We start from the raw sequence: 25,787 nt of genomic DNA, 5'->3' as shown, positions 1-25,787 counted from the left end.
GCAGCAGGAAAGTCTGGCTTTCATTACAGCAGCCAGACCTCTCAAATCATTCCCGCCTGTCTTTATGTTGCACAGATACTTCCGTAAGTTACTGGTGGTGAGACAGCAGGACTTCTGCTCATTAATCACAAAAAATGTCATGTTAGATTGGAGAGGTAGTTTAATGTTCTTAGAATAAAAAGACAAAGTTTACAGAATCTCACATTTAAATTTCCGCTACTGAAAGAACGAGAGATAGACTAACAAATAAAAGTGTAGTCTGCACAAAATTGTATGTTATTTTATTCGTCTTGTCAAGAGTCTTGAATTTATTGACTTTGACTTGAATTTATATGAATTATCTTAACATTCGTTTAATATTTTATGTAGGAAAAAATGTGTCAGAGAAAATAAAAAATGTTGTACAAAAATTGTATATCTTATTTTTATTCGTCTTGTCAGGATACAATTCGTTTAACATTTATAACACAATATTAAAAAGTGTTGCAGAAAGAAAGAAAAAAAAATGTAGGTTGTACAAAAATAGCCTATTAGCTATTTTTATTCGTCTTGTCAAAATACTAAATTCGTTTGACATTTTTCTGTCAACACAGTAGGAAAAGTGTCGCAGAGAAAAATAAATAAATACGACATCTGTCATTTAAAATTATAGGCTAAGCAAAATATAAACAAAACCGAGTTGAACGTCCTTCAAGGACAGCGCATCCACACTTTGCTCCATCCTTATTTTGCTCTGTCACTCATCGACAACCTGCCTGTTCTGTCTGAGGGCCGTATATTTAGGCTACCACCGGTACAGCCTGCTCTGAGCATCGTTATGCACATGCTGCGCACAGACCCCGCAAATAAAACGCGTGACACAGAAAGCATGCGTGCATACCGGTGGTCAATAAGAATAAAGCGCAGATATGCTGTTTCTGAATGGACGTCGGGAACGGGATATTGTTAGACCGCCCGCTTCCGTTCAAATTACACCAGAGTTACCGACCGCTACTGTGTTTTATTCGGGAATTTAATCCCGCGGCGCAAAAAATCTGGTCGGGTCCCGCGGGAATGCAGACCTCTAGTTCCAGTCCTTGATTATGATTGGTTTAGTCACATTCAAAGCTGTTGTAAATTACTCCAGAAACATACACCTCATTACATCAATATTACTACACTACTTTGAAAAATGTTTCAAAATGTCAGATTTTGTTGAAAGTTTTGACTTATTGGGTGGGATAAGCACATTTTATAAAAGCAGTAAGCCCTGTAAAGCCATGGTTTACAGTGAATTTAGAACAGATAAGTGGGTTTTAGTCTCTCCACTCCACATTGTGTCTATCAACGCACTTTAGCTGTTCTAAATTCACTGTAAACCACAGTTTAACGGGGCGTATTATTTAATTACCAGCATTCTTCAAAATACCTTCTTTTGTGTTCCAAAAGTCGTACAGGTTTGGAACGACATGAGGGAAGGTAAATAATGATATCCATTACTATCTATCAACTATCCATTCAGATGTTTTATGTTATCTGTGTGGCTGGAAATAGGATTTTCTATGGCCATTTTAAAAGTGTTCCACTGTATTTTGCTAGATGGACCCAGCAGCTCAGTACAGATGCATACATCTCCCAGAAGCCCCCTGAGTGGCATACCAGTCCGTTCAGCCCCTGCTGCTGCTGTCTCACCCATTCAGGTACAACAAATCTCATAATACACCACACATTTATACTAGAGCATGGACCATGCTGTCACTGACATGCGTTTTATATTTCTAGAGACACTCTGGAATCAAGCCGCTGTCAAAGACCCTTGAGAGAAAAATCGCTTTTGGAGATTTCCCCCACAATGGTACTTCACAGTGACATGAAATTGAGCAGCGTCCTTCAAACAACACTTCAGTTATCCTTAAACATCCATACTGCAGAGACACATTTACATTTAAAGGACAAGTTAAACCGTTCATAGCATCTGTGACGTTGTTTCTTACCACAGAAATTTTGAAATTTTGTTAATAGTTGTGATTTCAACAACTTTACATTTTAAATAACACTCCTGTAAGAATGAATATTTGTGCTTTAAAATATGATCTTCACACTTGTTTTTAAACCCTTCAGAATGCGCAATTGACTTCCACTATCTCTTTTCCAATAATAATAGTCATATTTACCATTCAAACGTTTAGAGTCAGTAAAATCTTTTTATGTTTTAAGTCTCTTTTAAGTCTTACCAGGGCTGCATTTATTTCATCTAAACACTGTAAAAACAGTAATAGTATAAAATATTATTACATTTAAAGCAGTCACTACTCCAGTCTTTAGTGTCACATCACATGATCCTTCAGAAATCATTCTGATATGCTGATTTACTGCTCATGAAACATTTCTTATTAATATCACAGCCGAAAGCAGTTGGGCTGCTTAGGATTTCTGTGGAAACAGAAATCTGTTTTTTTTAGGATTATTTGATGAATAGAAAGTTGAAAAGAATAACATTTATTTGAATTTTATTTTGTAGCAATTTTTTTCCGTCACTTTTCCATCATTTTAATACATCCTTGCAGAATATAAAATATTATTACATTTAAAGCAGTCACTACTCCAGTCTTTAGTGTCACATCACATGATCCTTCAGAAATCATTCTGATATGCTGATTTACTGCTCATGAAACATTTCTTATTAATATCACAGCCGAAAGCAGTTGGGCTGCTTAGGATTTCTGTGGAAACAGAAATCTGTTTTTTTTAGGATTATTTGATGAATAGAAAGTTGAAAAGAATAACATTTATTTGAATTTTATTTTGTAGCAATTTTTTTCTGTCACTTTTCCATCATTTTAATACATCCTTGCAGAATAAAAGTATTAATTTCTTTAAAAAAAAAAAACGTACTGACCCCAAACCTTTTGGTCATGGGCCATATATTATTTTGGTGTACTATTTCTTCAGAAGGTGGTTTGCTTTGCCATGCGTAGTATCAGTTATCTTAATTTAAATAAATAGTGTGTCATTAAACTTCTCTTTGTGGATTTTATTATGTCCTTAGAGAAGATATTCCCCAGAAATGTGGCAATAATGGGACACAATATTAAATTTCCCCTGTGTGTCTGTGGTTTTGTCTTTCTCAGGGTCGTGTGATGAACTGAAGCCCTCGTCTCTTATGAGGAAGAGTCCGTCCCTCGAGTCTGTGATTAAAACTCCTGCTCACTTCAATGGCCACACATCCTCTTTTACTTACAACAGAGCCAACAGCAAACTCAAGTAAGCTTCAAAAACACAAAACCACAGATGCAGTGAATGTCTTCCTCACTAGGGGCACTAAAACAACAGAAAGACACACAGCTACCTTTCTCCGCTAAAAATATGTGAATGAAGTTGAGACATAGGCTAATAAGATGACTCAGATTAGAAAGACTTGAACTGTATTTCTCATCCATGATACATTTGCATTCTTCAACGGTTTCTCCCTTTTTTCATTTTGCTAACCCCTGCTGTCCTGCTTAGAAACAATGCCTCGAGTTAAGCAAGCCTCTTTGGTGATTCACTCTTTGAACAGAATCATACTTGGCACAAACTGATAGAAAGAAAAAAGGTTTTAGTAGAGAACTTTAGTCATTACCTTTCTTTGCCCTGCTTCAGAAACACTTGAGAAGTTGACTCATAATGTGTTCATGGAATTTCAGAAGCTTCTTCTTCAACAAACAAATCAAATCAAAAATTTAAACGTATTAAAAATTGAGCTTATTTTTGGGACAATTTCTTAAAAAAATAAATAAATAAATTCAATTTAGCATGTTTTCCCCTCAAACCTTCCCTGCTGCAATACAATAATACAAAACAAAAATTTATAAATAATTAAATAAATATTCATTACTGCAATATGCATGATTGTTTTCATAATTTTTTTTTTTTTTTTTTTTTTAAGATTTTCTAATATTTTAGTTTAAAAAGTACATGAATATATAAATTTGTCATGGTCCTGTAACATATCATTTAAACTTTTCACAATTTTTAAATGTTACATTTTGTTTTTCTAATTTTCAATTTCATATAGAAAGACCACAGGCACTATTTGCTGTATTTTTCATTATTATTAAGAATTACAGAATTGCCTTTGTCTACACTACCATTAAAAAGTTTCATTTTTTTTTAAATCTTATTTTAAGTTTTTTTTATTTATTTTTTTTACATTTTATGAATAGATTTTGCTCACCAAGGCTGCATTCATTGATCAAACGTACAGTAATAAAAACAGTAATATTGTGTAATATTATTACAATTTAAAAAGAACTGTTTTCTATTTCAGTATATTTTAAAATGTAATTTATTCCTGTGATGCTCAAAGCTAAATTTCCAGCATCATTACTCCAGTCTGTAGTGTCGCATGAACCTTCAGAAATCATTCTAATATGCTGATTTGCAGCTCAAAAACAAAAAAACAAAAAACATTTCTTATCATTATCAATGTTGAAAACAGTTGTGCTGCTTAATATTTTTGTGGAAACCATGATACTTTTTGTTCAGGATTCTTTAATTTCAGTTCAAAAGAACATGATTTATTTGAAATAGAAAGCTTTCGTAACAATATAATTTCACTCATTACATTTTTGATCAATTTAATGTGTTCTTGCGGAATAAAAGTATTAATCTCTTTCACAAAATAGTAATGTAATCCCTTTATAACATTAAATATTATATTATGTATTCAAGAATATATATTGAGTCTTTTATTTGATTCAAACCCTTACGGACATCAATGTGAAAGGTGATAAAACAATGACGCATACATCGCTCTGACTTCCAGTGCAATGACCACAGAGACATCTAATCTTCCCATGAACACACAACAAGGCAATCTGATTAGCTTTCATGCTGTGTCTCTCTCAGAGCGACGCCCCTGATGTACTCTCACATGTGTGAGGATTTTAGCAGTGGATAAACACTTAACCCGTCAAGTCAAAGACACACACAATCTCACACAGAGTCGTTACGTTATTGTTTTTATATATATTTATATAATAATTTATATATAGTATTTATTTTGTGCAGATTATCAGTTTGCCTTGACACACAGTTGTACGTAAATACATTTGGCTCAACGCTATAATCGCATTTAGGAACTAACTAAATGTTACGAGTGCATGTCACACATTCTAAATGAATCTCAGATCTAGTCACAAACCCCGTGAGATCTCACACACATGTACAGATGCAGTGTTAGTGACCGTACGTGTGTGTGTGTGTGTGTCCCCTGATGCTAGTGTGGAAAGAACAGACCCTCTGTCTGCTCTGGCGCGGGAGTACGGTGGATCTAAGAGGAACGCTCTACTGAAGTGGTGCCAGAAGAAAACAGAGGGCTATCCGGTAAGGAGCACAGGCCCTGACCCGCTCTCTCACACTGTCCCTCTCTCTCGTCTTTCAGGCAAGTTTTATTGGAATGACTGTTTAAATACAACATTGCCGAAGGAATGTAGAGTGAAAGGAATTGACGTCTTTAAAAGCGAAGTGTGTAATTTCTGCACCACTAGGGTCACCAAACAGAACTACACAAATAACTGGAAACGGAAAGTGTGATAGCTGAAAGTTTAAACACTTTTAAGTGTTTGGCTATGGTTATTTAGGCTTTAGTTTGAATACTTCTCTACCTTTGACTTGTGGTTGTGATGGTGGGTTATCAGAAGTGTCATATGAAAAATGTAAGTGGCCTCTATCTTAACATGCTCATCCCGTACGTCATAAAATAAGTCCCCTGTGTGGGCGGCCCAAGTTAGAATCCAGCTCATGCTATTTCCCAATCCCACCCCCAATTTCCTCTCAGTAAAAAAGACAAAAGCCCCTCAAATTTCTACTTTACTAATTTAGCAGAAAAGAAAACATATTTAATCTACTTTTTCTTTTACCTCAAAGTATACGCACATGTTCTCTGTACCTCTGATTCTCTCTTGATTATTAGGATTAGGATTTTTTTTTATTATTTAATGAATAAATAAAAATGAATGCTAATTTAAATGCTAAGTGAAAGTGACGTGACATGTGGCCAAGTATGGTGACCCATACTCGGAATTAGTGCTCTGCATTTATCCCATCCAAAGTGCACACACACAGTGACCTGCTGGTACGAGACTCGAACCCGCAACCTTTGGGTTACGAGTCCGACTCCCTAACCATTAGGCCACGACTTCCCCCTAACACTAACAAGTTAGTGTTCTTTTCATGGTCTGATTAATTTTTTGAGCTTTATTGTACGTATGTTTTAGGAATGTGTCATTGTGGAGATTTGAGAGGGGTATTTTGATATTTAATGCTTAAAGTTGATTGGGGTAAGGAAACAGTTATACAGTAGAGAGTGATCAGTGAGCGGTACATCACAACATGGTTATTGGATTATTACAGTATGTCAAACCATAATTTTGTATTAGATAGTTAAATAGTCTTCAGGGCTTTTAAGGTGTGAGTTTCATAAAATACATTTACTTATTTTGATGAGAAATAATTACAGATGGTACTGTGTTGCGTGATCATAAATCTCTTTCCTTATGTAGAGTCAAATATTTATTTTTGCCAATTTGAATTCTTTGTCACCAGCCATAATTAAAAATTAAAAGCTCATTTTATATCTGTCCTTTTGAGCTTTCTATTCATCAAAAACAAAATGTATCACAGTTTAAATATTAAGCAGTACAACTGTTTTCAACAGTAGTAATAATAGGAAATCTTGAGCATCAATATCTTCATATTAGAATGATTTGTGAAGGATCATATGAGACTAAAGACTGGAGTAATGATGCTGAAAATTCAGCTTTGCCAACACAGGAATAAATTACGTTTTAAAATATATTAAAATAGAAAACAGCTATTTCAAATTGTAATAAGATTTCACAATATTAGTAATTTTACTGTATTTCTGATCAGTGATAACTATGTTGTATATAAACATTAATATCCTGACAAATTTTAGATAAAAATATTATAAAAATAAGTTATAAAGCTTTAGGGTTGGCCGATATGGCCAAAATCTTATTTCACGGTATGAGAAATTTTATTTCATGATAACGATACATATCTCGATATAGCTATTTTTATTTTTTTTTGTTATTAAAAATAGGAACAAAGAAGCGAATTTCAAACACAATAGAACAAAAGTATAAAGTTTTCTGCTACAGTAGGTCATGTAGCAAGAAATACTACAGAAACTGAAGTGTATAACTAAAACACTGTATGAATGATATATGAATTGATTCTAATTAAAGATACAAAAGTGATTCAGTCAAGAGCAGTGAGTGATTTTCTCTTTTGTTGTTTGATTAACATTAATGCCACAGACAGCGGCAGGTTAATTAGGCTGCTGTCCCTTTAAGACCTACTGCGCGGATCCAATATGCTGAAACACAACCGGTTTTCACTCAACAGTTTATGTTTATTTAAAAACATAACCGACTGTGTTTACGTGAATACTCCACAAGACAGGCATTTTGACATAATTGTGTGTATTTGACCATTTAAGCACTATAAGACTTGTAAAAGATCTGAATTCGTGATTGCATGCTGTCTGAGAGAGACGCTGTCTGTGTGCACACTTCAGGTGACAGTCAGCGCATAAGTGCCGCATTGAGTGCTTTTACACTGCTTATTGCACTTAATAAATTTATTAAACATCATGCGCGTCCCGAATTCTTGATCGCATGCTGTCTGAGACGCTCTCTGTATGCGTGCTTCGGGACAAGTTCTTCAGTGCATATTGTGCTTAATAACTCTATTTAACATCAAGCATGTCCCAATCTTTATGTTCACATTCATGCAAGTTTCTTTATCACATTAGGTCAACTTTTAAGTAGTACTACGAAGATATATTTGCATACCACGAAATAAAAGATATAGCAAAATCTGTAACGTTATACCGTGGTAACGAAATATACCGTCATACAGCCCTGTAAAGCTTTAATATAGTTACAAAACAAAGTATATTTATCCAAGACGTCATTTTAAGAAGTAAACTATTTCTTGGGGCTTCTAGCTGTGCAATCCAAATAAATAACTTCTATGTACAACCGATAAGTCTGCATTGCTTTGCCAAGACCAATTACAACAAACATTGTGGGAACACTACATTGGAAAATCTTGGTTCACAAATTGCCCTCACAAATGGGAATGTTATTATATAAGCTGAGCTGGTTACAGATCATCTATCAGAGGGCATCTTGTGGTTTCAGTATTTTCACATTAAACATTTTAAGCCTTTCTTTCTTTCTTTTTTTTTTGCCCAAATAATATGAGATAAGTCTTGCGACACTAAATAAGAGTTAAATGAAAAGATTTTAGTCATGTCATTTCTAATCAGTACCACAGTATATTTCATATGTACTCTACCCAACACTCAATGACCTATAAGTCAAATAGTTTTTTGTGCCACATGGGCTGTATCAGTCAGTGTTTATGTTCCCAGAAGCAAATAATGAGTAATTGGGCATGTGCGATTGTATGTGAGCAAATAATATTTCTGCTGGTTCACTCACTGCTCTAATAGCCTGAATGAGGCCCATGAAACCCTCAGGGGACCAGACCCAGGGCTCCACCATTGTCATGTGTGAGAGGAAGATTAGCGCTAACACGCTTACCATCTATATTAGCCTCAGCTGGTAAACAAAACGAAGAAAGGGGCATTCATGTTTTCTCTCTACCTCCCGCTTTCATCATCTTTTGCTAAATACTGGACAACAGAGACCTGTTCACTTGGTTTGCATTGGTGTTTTAAGCACCAGATACTGACCGACTGCTCTCCGGTGACCTGTACTGGCTGTTGAATAGCATTAGCAAAGCTTTGTTAAAGATGGAGAAACTCTAGTCAGACTCAGAACAGTGCTTGTTCATCTTTTGCCCATTGGCTTGCAGAGATTCTATTCAGAAGTTTCAATTATATTCTAACCTCTCAGCTGTCTGGAGGGTAAAATAATCAGTGCTCTGAGGCCAGAATGCAATAATAGGCTTAAACTAATAGTTATGGATTTCAATTTTCAACATTGAAGTTCAACATTAATTAGACTTCTGGCTATTATATGATGTCTTTTTTTCTTTCTGTGTGCTCAATGGGGATTGCCTAAATCCTGACATGGAGTCAGATTATTTGTTTGTGCCAGGCCCAGATGTTAAGCTGGGTGTTGGGTGTGTTAAGCAGTTAAATTTAACATGACTGGCACATTAATTTAAGTGACCAACAGTGGACTTTTTACACTAACCACCCTCTACTGAAATGAAACTAACATTCTCATTTTGTTAAATCTCATAAAACCTGTCAAAGAAAAGGTCATGTTTAATATATATATAGTATTTTTTTTGAAAACTGATGAGAATTTTACAAAAGAATGGTGAAATATCTGAATGCATTATGGTGCATTTGGAGGGAAATACTAAAAGAATTATTACATATAATAATGCTAAACACATTATTTTCTTTATGCAGAATATATATAAATTATTCCTTATTTCTGAGTAATACCATCTGAGTTCAAGATTTTTCTCATTCACTGGTCACTGGACAACCATGCATTTATCCATTTTCATATTGTCCAGTGCAGAGAAGAGGGTAGGAGATTGTGTTGATGAGAACAGCAATGGCCACAGGCCTCTTCTCACATTGCAGACCTGGGAAAAGGTTAGTTCAAGAACACATGCTTCAAATTGAGCTTAATATGGGCTGAGGAAAAGGTCAAGGAGGGCTACTGGTCCACTATGTCATAAGAGACATCAGCTGTGAGAGCGAGAGAGCAACTAATTACCCACTAACACGCTAAGATGTACAGCGTTGTCACCTGCGAACAGTCACACACACACACACACACACACACACACACACGCCCAGCTTTGTTAAAGATGGAGAAACTCTAGTCAGACTCAGAACAGTGCTTGTTCATCTTTTGCCCATTGGCTTGCAGAGATTCTATTCAGAAGTTTCAATTATATTCTAACCTCTCAGCTGTCTGGAGGGTAAAATAATCAGTGCTCTGAGGCCAGAATGCAATAATAGGCTTAAACTAATAGTTGTGGATTTCAATTTTCAACATTGAAGTTCAACATTAACTAGACTTCTGGCTATTATATGATGTCTTTTTTTCTTTCTGTGTGCTCAATGGGGATTGCCTAAATCCTGACATGGAGTCAGATTATTTGTTTGTGCCAGGCCCAGATGTTAAGCTGGGTGTTGGGTGTGTTAAGCAGTTAAATTTAACATGACTGGCACATTAATTTAAGTGACCAACAGTGGACTTTTTACACTAACCACCCTCTACTGAAATGAAACTAACATTCTCATTTTGTTAAATCTCATAAAACCTGTCAAAGAAAAGGTCATGTTTACTGGCAAATCCAAAATAAAGAAATATATGCACTACAATTCAAAGTAAGATTTTTTAAAATGTGTTTGAAAGAAGTCTCTTTTGCCCACCAAGGCTACATTTATTTGATCAATAACAGTAATATTGTGGAATATTATTACAATTTAAAGAACTGCCCTCTATTTTAATATATTTTCAAATGTAATTTATTCCTTTGATGGCAAAGCTAAATTTTCAACAGTCATTACTCCAGTCTTCAGTGTCACATGGTCCTTCAGAAATCACTGAAATATGCTGAATTAGTGCTCAAGAAACATTTCTTATTATTATCAACACACACACACACACACACACACACACACACACACACACACGCCCTTCCTCAAAGCTTGTTTAAATTTCACTCCTCCCCATCCAGTCACATCACAATCATTCATAGCCTCCCTCCACAACCTATTTCCCACAAATGAATGTTAATAATAATGTATTGGTCTAATCACTGTGTTGGCTATTTGGCAGCTGGGTGGATCATGTTAATGTAATGAAGAGAGCAACTGCAAAACTCACTGATAGTGTGTGAAGGTTGAGAAAACATTCATTTAGTTTGACTCCCATTTGCTTAGGGATAAGCCTCATTAAAAGAGGCATTATCAGTTCAGAGCTAAGACTATCGAATGTCACACACATTCAAACACGTACAGCCCTCTTGTCCTGCACAGTTCAAATGAGGTGTCAGGAAACTAGCAGCTTTATTGTTCTCATTTGTCTTGTTTGGAGTCTGTATGGCCCATGTCTGACCCCAACTCTCATATGAAAGGACAGACGATAGATACAGTTTTTACATTCTGTTTTATTTTCATGAAAATTAGGCACATATTCTTTTCTCATTACTCTCATTTAAAAAATATTATATATATATATTTATGTTGTAAATTCTGTAATATTGTAATATTAGATTATATTATATGCTCTAAAAATCTGTACAAATAGAGTGCATTGTACTGTATTCATATAAAGGCATTTTCCATATTGATTTTTTACAGGTTTTTACCTGTATTATGAATTATGCACTGCATTGCGTTGTGCATTAGAGTTAATGCAAATCTCTGTAAAATTAATGGATAATGTACAGGCAGAAAATTACCAGTAAATTTTTTTACAGTGTATGTTATTATTATTACTACTACTACTAGTAGTAGTAATATTATATAATATTTATGTGGTATGTATAGGCCCTTTTAGTGCCAACGTCACAATTACATCACAGCATTAGCTGGAGGCAAAACAAAGGAATAACTGGAGGCGGCCAATACAAACCAGCACAGAGTCGGCTACATAAGGAGCTTAAAATGTCATCTTGTTGTGTTGCATAGTGTCGGAATCAATGGAGTACAGGCTCTAATTTGAAATTTTATCACATACCTGCTGCCATTGCCAGACAAAAAACGACGACAGCTGTGGTTAAAGGCAATAAAACGAGCAGACTGGACAGAAACGGTCATCAAAAATGCTCGCGTTTGCAGTGCACACTTTTTATCAGTTAAGGTTAAATAAACTATTGTCTTTTGTTGGTATGGATTATGGTTTGGTTACAAGTCTAAAGATTTCTCATGCATGCCCACCTAATCAGAATTTGGGGAACAAGTTAACTAACGTCCAGAGAGAGGGAACAGTGAAGGCCCATGTTATGTGTCAGGTGTGTGTTCAAGTAGTTGTATTTGCTTACAATTGCCACAGTTAGTACATAGTTATAGGCATCTAAATATTTATATGCCCTCAGTTTCTATTTACTACACGCTTGGTTTCTAAACTCACTGATAGTGTGTGAAGGTTGAGAAAACATTCATTTAGTTTGACTCCCATTTGCTTAGGGATAAGCCTCATTAAAAGAGGCATTATCAGTTCAGAGCTAAGACTATCGAATGTCACACACATTCAAACACGTACAGCCCTCTTGTCCTGCACAGTTCAAATGAGGTGTCAGGAAACTAGCAGCTTTATTGTTCTCATTTGTCTTGTTTGGAGTCTGTATGGCCCATGTCTGACCCCAACTCTCATATGAAAGGACAGACGATAGATACAGTTTTTACATTCTGTTTTATTTTCATGAAAATTAGGCACATATTCTTTTCTCATTACTCTCATTTAAAAAATATTATATATATATATTTATGTTGTAAATTCTGTAATATTGTAATATTAGATTATATTATATGCTCTAAAAATCTGTACAAATAGAGTGCATTGTACTGTATTCATATAAAGGCATTTTCCATATTGATTTTTTACAGGTTTTTACCTGTATTATGAATTATGCACTGCATTGCGTTGTGCATTAGAGTTAATGCAAATCTCTGTAAAATTAATGGATAATGTACAGGCAGAAAATTACCAGTACATTTTTTTACAGTGTATGTTATTATTATTACTACTACTACTAGTAGTAGTAATATTATATAATATTTATGTGGTATGTATAGGCCCTTTTAGTGCCAACGTCACAATTACATCACAGCATTAGCTGGAGGCAAAACAAAGGAATAACTGGAGGCGGCCAATACAAACCAGCACAGAGTCGGCTACATAAGGAGCTTAAAATGTCATCTTGTTGTGTTGCATAGTGTCGGAATCAATGGAGTACAGGCTCTAATTTGAAATTTTATCACATACCTGCTGCCATTGCCAGACAAAAAACGACGACAGCTGTGGTTAAAGGCAATAAAACGAGCAGACTGGACAGAAACGGTCATCAAAAATGCTCGCGTTTGCAGTGCACACTTTTTATCAGTTAAGGTTAAATAAACTATTGTCTTTTGTTGGTATGGATTATGGTTTGGTTACAAGTCTAAAGATTTCTCATGCATGCCCACCTAATCAGAATTTGGGGAACAAGTTAACTAACGTCCAGAGAGAGGGAACAGTGAAGGCCCATGTTATGTGTCAGGTGTGTGTTCAAGTAGTTGTATTTGCTTACAATTGCCACAGTTAGTACATAGTTATAGGCATCTAAATATTTATATGCCCTCAGTTTCTATTTACTACACGCTTGGTTTCTCCACTCCTGTCAGATCGTCCATCCATTGAGTGAGTGTGTACGAGTTGGCCAAACTGGTTCCTTCCGTTAAAGTTAACATTTTCAAATAACAATCACGATCCCGGACAGTGAGTGACATTACATATTCAGATAAAATAGAATTTTCTCCAGTCATTGTTAAAAAAAACAAGCAAACAAAACCTGCTAGCTAGCGTTAGCCACCAAAGCTCCGCCCATAAAAAAATTTCACAATGTTTACTAACTGAAAAGGGGTCTATAATATTTAAATATTATATTATATTATAAATTATTTTGAATCTAATAAGAATTGTGGGGGAGAATGTGCTTAAAATAAGTTCTAAAAATAGCCTTTATCTTTTTCAATGTAAAATATAATTCCTATTTCATAGATACGTAAATAGATGGTAAGTAACAAGCAGAAAGCAGAAAAAAACTGATATAGTATTTTAATGTAATATGTACTCCAATAATCTCTGTTTTATATATTTTTTACAGTGCAGATAGATAGAAAAATTAAGGAAAAAGAAAGCTGATAATAGGGAATGAAGTGGAGGAAGAATGTCAGACTTGGGTCATGCTATAGTAATTAGTCATCTTTCCTGATGTCAGTGGACTGTGGTCAAACAGCATGCTAATTAACATGGGATGTCCACTTGATGAGTTTCTCCCTATAGTCCCCCATAGCTGCAGGTGTAGATTAATGCTTCTCCAGTCTGCTTAACATGAGCTTAAAAGCGTGCATGTGTATCGCTTCATGTTAACCTTGTCAAAATATCACATATGCAGTTTTATGAACTCATAGTTATCTGCATGTGGTTCCTGCAGAGCAGAAATGTGTCAGGAACATGCAACATGAAATATCCCATAGAAAAGAATCACAACTGAGCATACGCAGACACATATCTGTATGCTTATGGCCCGTGCTGTCACCAAGGTTACAGTGGTACTAATTGTAATTTAAATAACAAACACACGTTTTTCGAACAGCCCTAATGTTATGTGCCTCTAGAGGGTTTTTCTGACACTTCAGGGCCCTGAGGACTTGTCACTGCATGTGTAGGCTATGCTGCACGTAGGCCACGTTAAATTGTCAGCCACCGAGAAACGAATTGATCATGGAGGACTCTTAATAATGTAGTGCTGGACACAGTTAGTGTGAATGATGGAAACTTAATGAGCATACAGACACATGTTTGTGTGCAGCACCAATGAATCATCCACCCAAATCACTGTTTATAAAGGCACAATTGTCGACTAGTTTCACCTCCGCGTGTTGTTTTGAATTGAAGGTTCTGTTTGTGTTGTTATTTTTAGCATTCTATTCTGTCCAGTCTATTGTGCATTGAGGATTGACTGTGCACTTGAAAGTGTATGCTAGTCATTGATTATGAAAGGATGTGTCTGATGGAGTTATCATGTTTTCTGTTGCTGGCTTCTGGAGCTCTAATGACAGCATTTGTGGCATGTCGATGGTTGCTATTGTCCTATGGGGAAAAGCATTCAAGAGGCTATTTATTGTATGTATTTTTATTGAAGCACTTATATTAGTTATTTTGTCCAAAGATGAGTGTCATTTGATTTCTGGATTGACTAAATTATGCTTTTAGTGGACCTACTGCTGAAGGTGGATGAATCTCTGGTTAACAGCATAGAGGAGAAACAATAATGTACAGTATGTGGAAAATAATGTGTTTTTTTAACCTTAAACCGCATAAACATATTTCATTACAACTAATACACAAAATAATGTTCTTTTTAGCAACATCGTATGACCCCTTTAAGAGATTAACCAATATGGAAATTTTGGCCAATACTGATAACTAGAAATTTTATTTTCTTCTAGTTATTGATAACATATCAATTTACTTTTTTTTCTGATTGTCATCCTCGCCTCAAAAGTCCAGATCTATACAGGCTTCAAATGGCGCCAAACATCATGTGCAGTTTAAAAATAAATAAATACAGTACATACATATATAAATAAATAAACATAAAACAGGTACAACTGCAGAAAACTGTAGGACAGCTTTAAACTTTGGAATAAATAAAATAGGCACCTTTCTTTTTAAAAATGTAAAAAGTTAAATTGAAAATATAACTTTAACAAATATAATGAAAAATACTGAAACAAAATGGATTTAAAAAATCTTATAAGAGTAAATAATAAATATATGATTTTATTTTTTGTTTAACAAAAGATATGGGGTCCCATGATCATTTGGCTATAAATTATCAACCCAAATACTGTATATTGGCCAATTTTATGTAACGGACAGATACCATTAATATTTTTAAATATATGAATAGTTTATTCTTTGTAATAATAACAGCCATTATGCAAAAGTTACAGAATTTCCATTTCATGTTTTTAGGCAATTTTAAAATGGTGATGTCCAGGCTTGGAACAAATGTAAAAAAAAAAAAATGCTAAAGTTTGTAGAAATTTCTTTGAACGTACATTTGTCTGTTTTAGATAAATCCTCCATTTAGCTGCATTCAAATCTCAGGCTTATTGTCTTTTTTGGATACTTTTTTGCATAAATAAGTATAAAGCTGTGGAACTGTGGTTCTAAGTTGTGGAATGTGGAACTAAGTTTAAAATGTTATAATACCAAGGTTCTGTAGTGGACAAATAAACGGAAATCATCCCCAGCAATTGTTGTAAAATGATTTTTAAAAATGCAGTAGTAGTAATAATCTGGAAAATATTCGTTGATCAAAAACAGGGAACCCTGATGACAGCATTTGAAAAATTTGATATTTTGCACAAAGTTAGTTCTGATTCTGTCACTCTAGCCTTATATTAATATTTTTCATTTTCTTGAAGTCTTATGGCTATGCTTTTGAAACTGTTCTGTATTAATGTTTATTTCAGTGCAATTCCTTGCCCCAGTGTATTATTTTAAAAGCTAGTTTTGCTTTATTTATTTTATTTTATTTTTACAAATTGATGTTGTCGGTAAAGCTTGACCTGTTGAATGTGGATAATCCTTTAACTGGAAAAGAACAAATATAATTAAAAATTCTCCTTTTTCCAACATCATTTTTTTTTCCCACTGTAGACTGTTTTTTCAAACTTTCTTTGAAGTACCGTATTTAGGTCAGCTGCATTTTATTTAGAAAAATGCTAACAAAAAGACGGCCCTAGAGCTGTTTGTTCAGGATGGAGACAATGAAGAATGAAAACAGGGGGTCGGCTAGTCTTTTTAAAGAGAGGAATCAGCTGGGCCTGCACTCCGCCACCCTTCATCCGCCTCTCCGCAACTTTCTCATTCTCTCAGACAAACAAAAACAGCACTGCTGGGGCCTCTGTCTATCCAGGATGGGTTGGTTCAGAGATGAAGAATGACTTGAGGATACGGAGAAATGTGTGATGCAATTCTCCAGGAATTGGGGAAGAGAACAGGGGAAGTGGGGGCCTTTTTCCTCTAGTTCTCTCTGTCTGTCCCTCACTCTCTGTCTCACACCCACACTTACACCTGGCTTGGTCCTTGTAGGATAGATATTATTGGAAACAAGCACCCAGATGTCCTTTTCAGGAAAACTGTATTGCTCAGAGGTTACTCGCACACGCGCGCTTAAAAATAAAGGTTCCAAAAGAGGGTTTTCTCAGTGATGCCAAAGAAGATCTATTGTGGGTTCTCCAAAGTACCTTTCAGTGGACATTTCTTAAACTATTATTTTTCATAGTGTAAAGAACATTTTAATAATCTTAAGGATTTTTATGAAATTTTATAAAGAACCTTTGCAATAGAAAGTTTTCATGGATGTTAAAGGTTCCTCATCTATTACAATTCCTTAGGAGAAACAAAAAGAATCCAAACAATTGCAGACACACATTAGGTTGATAGCATAATCCAGATAATTTGGTCTTTTTGAGAAATACTGTATTTGAGTTCATACTGAAAACTTTTCATTGAAGACTTTGGTATCTTGGCAAATCTTAGAACTGTTTGAAATGTTGTTGAGATCCTTTATAAAACTATTGAGGAGAAGAACAATCTAAAGGCATAAAGACATAAAAATATCCATTTGCCCCATCCATTTAGCCTCTTAGCTGTCTAGAAGATGTTAAAGTGATCTCATTAGTGTGTTTTCTTTTCTATGGTGCACAATATATATATAAATTATTTTCTTTTTGAGCAGCCCCTGGTCATTGAGCTGCCTACACATTCTTCAAAACATATATTTTTGTGTTCCACAGAAGAATGTAAGTCATATGGGTTTAGGGTATGTAAATTTTTTTTAAAAATTTAGACAGAAATTGATAAACTACTATAATGTAATATGTCTGTCATTTTAGTCACCATTTAGTGTGCTTTTGTGTACTAGAGATGGCCATGGAGATTGTACACTGCTATTCTTTAAAAGCCTGTCTTTCATATGGCTATGGAGTCACTGCTTGTCATGGCTTTGTTAGATAACAGCTGACAGTGTTGGAGAGGATGTGGACCCATCATTGAAAGCCCTTTCTGTGTGTTGACAATCCAGCTGCAGTGTACAGTATGTGTGTGCGTTTGCTGTCTCCCACCATGCAATTAAATGTGTGCTCTACTAACGTGTGTCAAGCGCTTATGAAAGTCTATATACATAGAGAATCTCTCTGTAACAATCCTGTGTTTCAGCGTATAAGCAGCTGAGATGTGTTAATAGTCTTAAAACCAATGACTCAAAACCATAAACATACAATTACACTGTCTACGACTTTATAGAGGAAGTTACATTTTCTTTGTTTCCAGACAATTTAGGCTCACCGCTACACGCTGACATGAGTAAGCCTGCTTTCTATTTCTACTGCAGAAGCTGAAAATACATCTGGCTTTGTTCCAAGCTGAAATGTAAGCTACATCGGTGGGCCAATATTGTTTAAAGTGATGGAAAAATACCAGCTTGTGTTCTCTCTGTCTCGCATCCACTCTCTGCCTCGGTCTTTTGAAGAGAGCAAGGGTGATTTCCTGTCACTGGATGCTGTGTTTGCTTTTTGAAGCTGGGTCGCAGTGTACTGATGGAGACTACTGTTTTTATAACATTTATACCCCTCCACTCATGCTTTCTTTCTGCTCCGATGACATTATCCACCCACCCCCCATCCCTGTCCGTCCAGGATGTGACTCCGTGCTTCTCTGCCTCACTCCCAGCATTCCTGCACCACACACACAAACACACCCGCAGTCACCTCCTGAAGCCTGTGTAGAATTGTGTAAACTAGTGAGTGTTCATTTGGCCGTGTATTAGTGTATAATCACCCTCTCTGGGCCACCTGTGCTATAAGAGACAGGACGGGCATGTGAGGAATGTCAGTCTACATGATTGTGTAGGTCTTTTGTCAGAGGAAGATCTTAGAAAATCAATGGAAGAGCAGAATGCTAAAAGAAGGACTTTAGCTCTGTACGTTTAGGTTGATTGCTGTAGTTTGATGCTACATTGTCACTGAAAACAAAACAAAAAACAAACAAATAATTAACTTCTAAAATCATAAAAAAATGAAATTCTCCAAATATGTAAAATATGCTTTTAATATGCTAGCAATATAAAAAGAGTACTTACTACGTAAATAATATAAGTATGAACTGAATTAAATGTTTTTGGACACTAAATAAAAATGTATTACAGTTTACATTTATATTAATTTCAATAAGCTGAATTTTAAAGATCTTAAAATTTTGAAGTTGGACTTAAGTGCATCCTTATATTTTTAATTTCATGATTACTTTATTGTCTTTGAAATATGGTTAAAGTGTCCTGCGAATGTACTGACAAGCATATACTCTAAACCCATTTCTATTAAAACCTGTATGTTAGAGTTTAGTACATTTTAAATATATGAACTTAATATTGATACTTAATATTTATCAGTACTATATTGAAAACACACTTAAAATTACAATCAAGTACTTTATGTGTAGTTTAGTATGTTAGTCAGCACGTTTATTTAAAGAATGACAAAATATTATTAAAACAATGATTTGCACTTAAAAGTACAACTTTTAATTTGGCATTATTACTAAGTTCACTTTTTAAAAGTGTATTTAAGTGAGTTAAGAAACAGTCATGAAAGTGTACTCTCTTTAATGGCCTTTTATTTCATTAATATAATATCTGCAAGTAAAATATACTTAAAAAATTTTAAGTAAACATTTAATACAATTAAGAGCTTTTTTCACAAGGGATAATTCATCTTAAAATGCAAATTCTGTCATCATCTATTTACCATCATGTCATTCCATACTTTCTTCTGTTGAACACAAAGGAGATTTTTTTTCTTTATAATACAGTACAACAAAGGTAGGTGGTGGCAGGATTCAAAAAGGATATAAAAGCACCATAAAAGTCGTCCATATGTTGCTACATAGCATCTCTGATGATACGATAACTTTGTGAGAAACAGACCATCATTATTTGCTTATAATTTTTCCCTCCACTGCTCTCAAATATCATTTGTGCTTGTACACTTTGAAACATGACACAGCACAAGGTTCAACAGGTCAGTGATGCCAAACATCATTGGCTCCTGCATGTCTCATGGCTAATACACTTTTCAGTGTTTTGAATTGAGTCACAAGTGCTATCACAGAATGGAAGATCTGCAGTGAATAACTTCTCACAAAAAATCTATTTTATGGTTCCAAAAGAATTTTAAAATAGCACACAGGTCATTTTCATTGTGCTTTGTACTTTTTGAGCTTAACAGCCACTAGTCAGTTGATTTAGTAGGTTTAATGTCACACCATGTTATTATTTTTCTCTATATATTTCACATAACACAAAAGACATTTTAGGCAGGACACATCCAACACACCTGATTATACATGTCAAGACATGTCCACTTAGTCAGCGTGTAACACAGATGGTGGGATTCTTCACATGGTTCCTTTCTCACTGTCCCTCTGTGGGTGACGTCCTTACTGAAGAACTTCTGACCTGCTAGAGAAATGGCTAATGAACTTCAACTGTCACCCCTGTGGCCCAGCTGAGGACGGAGCTTCTATCAGGGTCTCCTTTCAAATCTAACATCTGATTCGAAATCAAAAGATGTAGTTGAAGTATTGGGACTCTGAGGGCCCAGGAGGGGCTGATGAGGGCTGAGCCCAAGAGGGTCGCCACTGGCCCTTTGCCCTGTTCCCAAACTCAGACCTTTTACAGACATACATTCACTCATACAAAGAAGAATGACTGCACTGGGACACGAAGGAAGTGACACAAGACAGTGAGATAACAGTCTACAGTGTGTGAGGTCCATCTCAATGTTTTCATTGCTGTAATGACAGTTATCTTCCTTCTGTGTCTTTTGATTTTTGTCACACGCGATTTTACTTCAAATATATGTGGTGCCATCCGTCTTACAGACAGAAGTGAGTAGGGCTGCAACAGTCAGGATGTTTGAAAGACCAAGATGGAATCTGCAGACTTTTCTCATATTTTCTGCACTATTTTGTTGGAAATTTGGTGGATTGAATTTAAACATGGTAAAATGTTTTAAATGAAGCTACACTAAATTAAGGACTAGTTCACCCAAAAAATGTATTCCCCATGTCATTCTAAACCCATAATATGGCCATTCATCTTCAGAACACAAATGAAGATATTGTTAATATTCTCTCATAATTTTTGTCCATCCATTGAAAGTCCACACAACCAAATATTTGTTTCGGAAGCTCAGACATGTTTGCGTGACACGTGAGAACAAAACCTCATTTGTTCTCACACTTAAAGCAAGCATGTTTGAGCTTTCACTTACCATATTTGATGATCCATTTCTATGTATATGCATTTATCAATGTTTATATTTGATAACCCCTAAATTAAATCTGTTCACCTTACAAGGACAAATTTTGGTTGCACTGGACTTTCAATGGATGCAAAAAATGATGAGAAAATATATAAAACAAATCTTAATTTGTGTTTCGAAGATGAAAAAAAATCATAAAGGTTTAGAATGTTATGAAGGTGAATAAATGATGTCTGAAGTGTCAGTTTGAGGTGAATTGACCCTTTAACTTAAATATTTAATAACAAATACATACTAAGCAGGGGATGTGTCGAGCTTTATGAATGACAGGTGTTCCATTTCTGTTCCAAAGTCTGAAATATCAACATTTCAGAGAAAACAGACATGAATAATTCCTGTCAAAGATCATTACGACACACTTAAAACTAGTAAGCTGCATGAGAGTTCAGCATCACACTGCCCAGAAACGCACTCAAAACCGAGGGAAATACAGTATATCCAGTGCTTTATTCAGCACTAGCTTCAAAACTGCTCCAGTGAACGATCACCTGAATCATTGATTCCATTTATGTTAATTCAAATCAATGATAACTAAGTATTTTAGAGAAGACTTCACTGTGCTGGTATTGCATCACTGATATGTATTGACATACAGTATCTTTGATGAGCTCTGAAAACTGATTTGTCAGAGACTAGTGCCGTCATGAGACTGAGTGCTCACAAATGTATGTGCAGTGTGACACTACTCATCAGGTACTTTTGTAATTGCATCTTCTATGTTTATATAAATTAATGCAAAATACAGCAACAGATTAACTCTTGAAAACTGTTATACACTACCGTTCAAAAGTTTCCACTAAAATATTATACGGCACAACTGTTTTCAACATTACTAATAAGAAATGTTTCTTGAGCATCAAATCAGCATATTAGATTGATTTCTGAATTATCATGTGACGCTGAAGACTGGAGTAATGATGCTGAAAATTCAGCTTTGCCATCACAGAAATAACTTACATTTTAACATATTTAAACAGAAAACATTTATTTTAAACTGTAATAATATTTCACAATATTACTGTTTTTACTGTATTTTTTATCTAATAAAACAAACAAAAAATCTTACTGCACGCAAACTTAAAACAATAGTGTCCCTGACATTAAATTAAAGAAACCAACAAATTCCAGATTAATTCCAGTGGCCACTATGTGCATACAGAGTATTCTGTCAGTTATTACCAGTGCCCTTTACAAGTGAATTCTTGCGTGTAGCATTAATTAAAGCATGATTGGCCAGTATCCTGTTACAGGTTTGTGATGAATATCCTCTGAAAACAATTGGCAGCTGGTTGATTGTGCATCTCTACCATGCCTCTTTTACACACACACACACAAAAAAGATAGAATAAGGCATACAGATGGCCTCAAAGCAAACTGACATACACTAAAGGGCACAAAACACCTATTCACCTATTTCGATTTCATGGTGTTTTTAAACTTTTCTCTTTCTCCTTGTAGAATACAGATGTGACAAACTTCAGCAGCAGCTGGAGTGATGGCCTGGCGTTCTGTGCTCTGTTACACACCTATCTGCCTGCACACATCCCTTACCAAGAGCTCATCAGCCAAGACAAGGTACTCACAAACGCATACATGTATTTGTTACATTGGTTACTGAAGTGTCTTAGTAGATCATCGGACTATCTTAGTGCCTGACACATTTAGCAATCAAGCATAGCGTGTTAACAGTCAAGGCTTCCCCTCTGCTGACCTGCCAGATGTAATGAATTACGTGCTTTCATGGATTAGTGTTGACAGAATACATAAACAGACGGCACACGGAGAGGCATAGAAACAGCATATATAACAAATAAACGGCTGCTCTGCCCTCCCTATGTGTTTATTAAATCATACACATACCCACGAGCAGGCGCGGTCTTCAGAGCTGTGTGACAAATTGCAGCTATAAGTATAATAGTGATTACAGGAAGAGATGGTACATTAGGCTTTTGAATTAGTCACAAAGCCTCTTTGAGTGTGTTGTGAATGACAAGGCCTTGTGTGGAAGCTTCATCACTCTCTAGAGCATCGCTAGAGAATTCAGCTGGGTTTAGACACCTGTTTTTCCCTACTGTAAATAATATTCAAAGAGCGCTGTTTTCTCCCTATAGGGGCGAAATCTCACCCTGGCTTTCCAAGCAGCCGAAAGCATTGGTATCAAGCCCTCTCTGGTGAGTCTATGTTCACAGACACACACACATAATTCATTTATTTATTAAATAAATAATAGTTTATCATTTTTTATTATTATAAAATGAGTAATGTTCATCCATATGATCCAGGGTTATTACAGTTAACTAAAAAATAATAGCAACAAAAAACATTTTGTTACTTGAAATAAAATAAACATAATTTTAAGTCAAATTAAATAAAACTTAATTTATTTCAGCTAGCTGGCAACATTTCTCATTTCATTTAGTTTAACTTAAGCTTAACTTGAAATAAATAAAACTGAAGCTAAAATAATATAGACATATTTAAAAAATAATACACAATAAAATGACAAACTGAAATGAAAATGAAAATAGAAGATATAAAAACAAAAACCATTCCAATAAATAATAAATTGTTTTGTTTTCTTTATTTGTGGTTCAAACTTCATTTGTTTACTCTTTGAATAATTGAACAATATGGGGTGACAGCTTTTTTGTAGCAATTGATAAATTAATACAGAGATTGTGGCTGAATATTAATAAATCCTGTGTGGATTATTTTATTGGATTGTATTATTTTTCATAAATAAGTAATAAATAACTCATAAGTCTAAAGATAAATGAATACTGTAATAATCAAACAAGCATGATTACATCAAATGATTACTGCAAACAGCCAAATAAAACCCTAAGTAGGCTTTGGCTTTCACTGTGAGTAATTTGCACATCTTTAATTACTGCTTTGTGTGACTGACACAGCCGAGCACATTTAAATACAGGTCATTTGCATCTGCACTGTAACTGTGAGCCAAAGATGGACTGTTGGAACAGGCTGTAAATTCAGCAGTCAAGGCGTGTGGGATGTGTAGAGCTATATTCACACATAATCCAAATCAACTGCCTCTGGCTCTTGCCTTTGTGAGTTTAGGCTGTGTGAATTTTCCATTGTTGAGAAAAACAAACAATCTAGAACACCCAGTTAAATCAAAGGAACTTCAGAATGCTGTTTATTTTAGTTAGCAAGTCTCCACAAGTAAAATAAAAGTACATTCATGATCGGCTTTCCTGAATAATATACGTAAATACTATGGGTGTCCCCAACTAAGGATTTTCATAGTCGAATCGGAATTTTCGAATCTTGCCAATATTCGACTGATAGTCGAATCATATGTTTTGGGGGCGAGGCAAAATACATTACCAAGAGTCAAGTCAGACATTCGACAGTCATAATTACGTTAACACAGGGAAAATGTGTAACGGACGCCTCGCAGATAGAAACGGGGTAAATAATGTTTTATGTTTTGATTAAAAGATAGTTAACATTAAACGTCAGCGAAATCCTAAGAATTCACAAAATTTTTTACAATAGTGCTCTCATTATAACGTTATATATATGACAGTAGTTATTAATGTTCTGCATTTCTGTTTTGAGCTGCGCGCGCTGAAGATGACCAGTAGAATGACCAGTGTTTTTATGACTTCATTACAGAAGTGTGCACAATATTTTGACTTGACATCACTCAGCAGTTTATGTTTGTCCCTTTCAGCATGACTTAACCACAGACACACAACAAACATGTGCAAAGAGGATTACAGCATTGGATCTGTAGCTGAATGTCTGTGTATGGATTTATATAAATATTTTTCTCTAATACAGTAAGAGGACGTATGCCTATATCGCCCTAATGCACGGTGAGGAGGAGAGTTTGAGTGGCCAAAGACTCCAAGCAGCTGGAGAACTGCAGAAAATAGTTGAGTCTTGGGGTCAGAAACAAAAAACAATGTTGTTTGGGAGGGTTTTAAGAAAAAACTAGAAAAGAAAACGCTCATATCCAAAAACAAACTCCAGCATATTTATTTGCTAGACACGACTGGAACTTTAAACGGGACTGGGTTCAATGGTCAGATGAAACTAAAAAAATTTGCTTTTTAGCAGCAAACACTCAAGATGGGTTTGGTGCACACAGGGATAAAAAAAAGTACCCCATGTGTACAATGAAATATACTGCTGGATCTTTAATGTTGTGGGCCTATTTTTCTGCCGGAGATCCTGGATATCTTGTTCAGATAGATGGCATAATGGATTCTATAAAATACCAATGGATAAAAAATTTAAAACTGACTGTCCATGCTAGAAATCTTATAATGGGCCATGGTTGGATCTTCCAACAGGACAATGATCCACAAACAAACATCAAAATCAAAACAAAAATGGGTCACTGAGAACAAAACCAAGCTTCTGCCCTGGCCAACCCAGTTCCCTGAGCTGAACCCTATAGAAAATGAGTGTGGTGAACTGAAGAGGAGAAGCATCAACATGCAGCTGGAAATCTGAAGGGTCTGGAGAGATTATGTATGAAGGAATGGTCTCTGATCTCCTGTCAGATGTTCTCTAAACTCTTCAGGCATTATAGGTGAAGACTCAGAGCTGTTCTCTTGGCAAAAGTAGGTTGCAAAAAGTATTGGATAAAAGGGTATGA

The 25,787-nt window shown here is 35.2% G+C and overlaps 1 protein-coding gene across 1 annotated transcript in view; it reads left to right on the top strand.

The window, feature by feature from the left end:
* The window catches only part of LOC107731042 (cytospin-B-like), an 82,112-nt gene that overhangs the window by 52,522 nt on the left and 3,803 nt on the right, over positions 1-25,787 (top strand). Inside the window, exons 9-14 of the mRNA XM_016542019.1 lie at positions 1,579-1,679; positions 1,762-1,834; positions 3,111-3,243; positions 5,244-5,346; positions 22,613-22,729; positions 23,266-23,325. Coding sequence (XP_016397505.1) covers positions 1,579-1,679; positions 1,762-1,834; positions 3,111-3,243; positions 5,244-5,346; positions 22,613-22,729; positions 23,266-23,325 — 587 coding nt within the window. The remainder of the gene's footprint in view (positions 1-1,578; positions 1,680-1,761; positions 1,835-3,110; positions 3,244-5,243; positions 5,347-22,612; positions 22,730-23,265; positions 23,326-25,787) is intronic.

Source organism: Sinocyclocheilus rhinocerous, unplaced genomic scaffold (assembly GCF_001515625.1).
Source record: "Sinocyclocheilus rhinocerous isolate Xijiao unplaced genomic scaffold, SAMN03320098_v1.1 scaffold157, whole genome shotgun sequence".
In the NCBI taxonomy this organism is placed as follows: domain Eukaryota; kingdom Metazoa; phylum Chordata; class Actinopteri; order Cypriniformes; family Cyprinidae; genus Sinocyclocheilus; species Sinocyclocheilus rhinocerous.
This window is presented reverse-complemented; position numbering and strand designations above follow the sequence as displayed.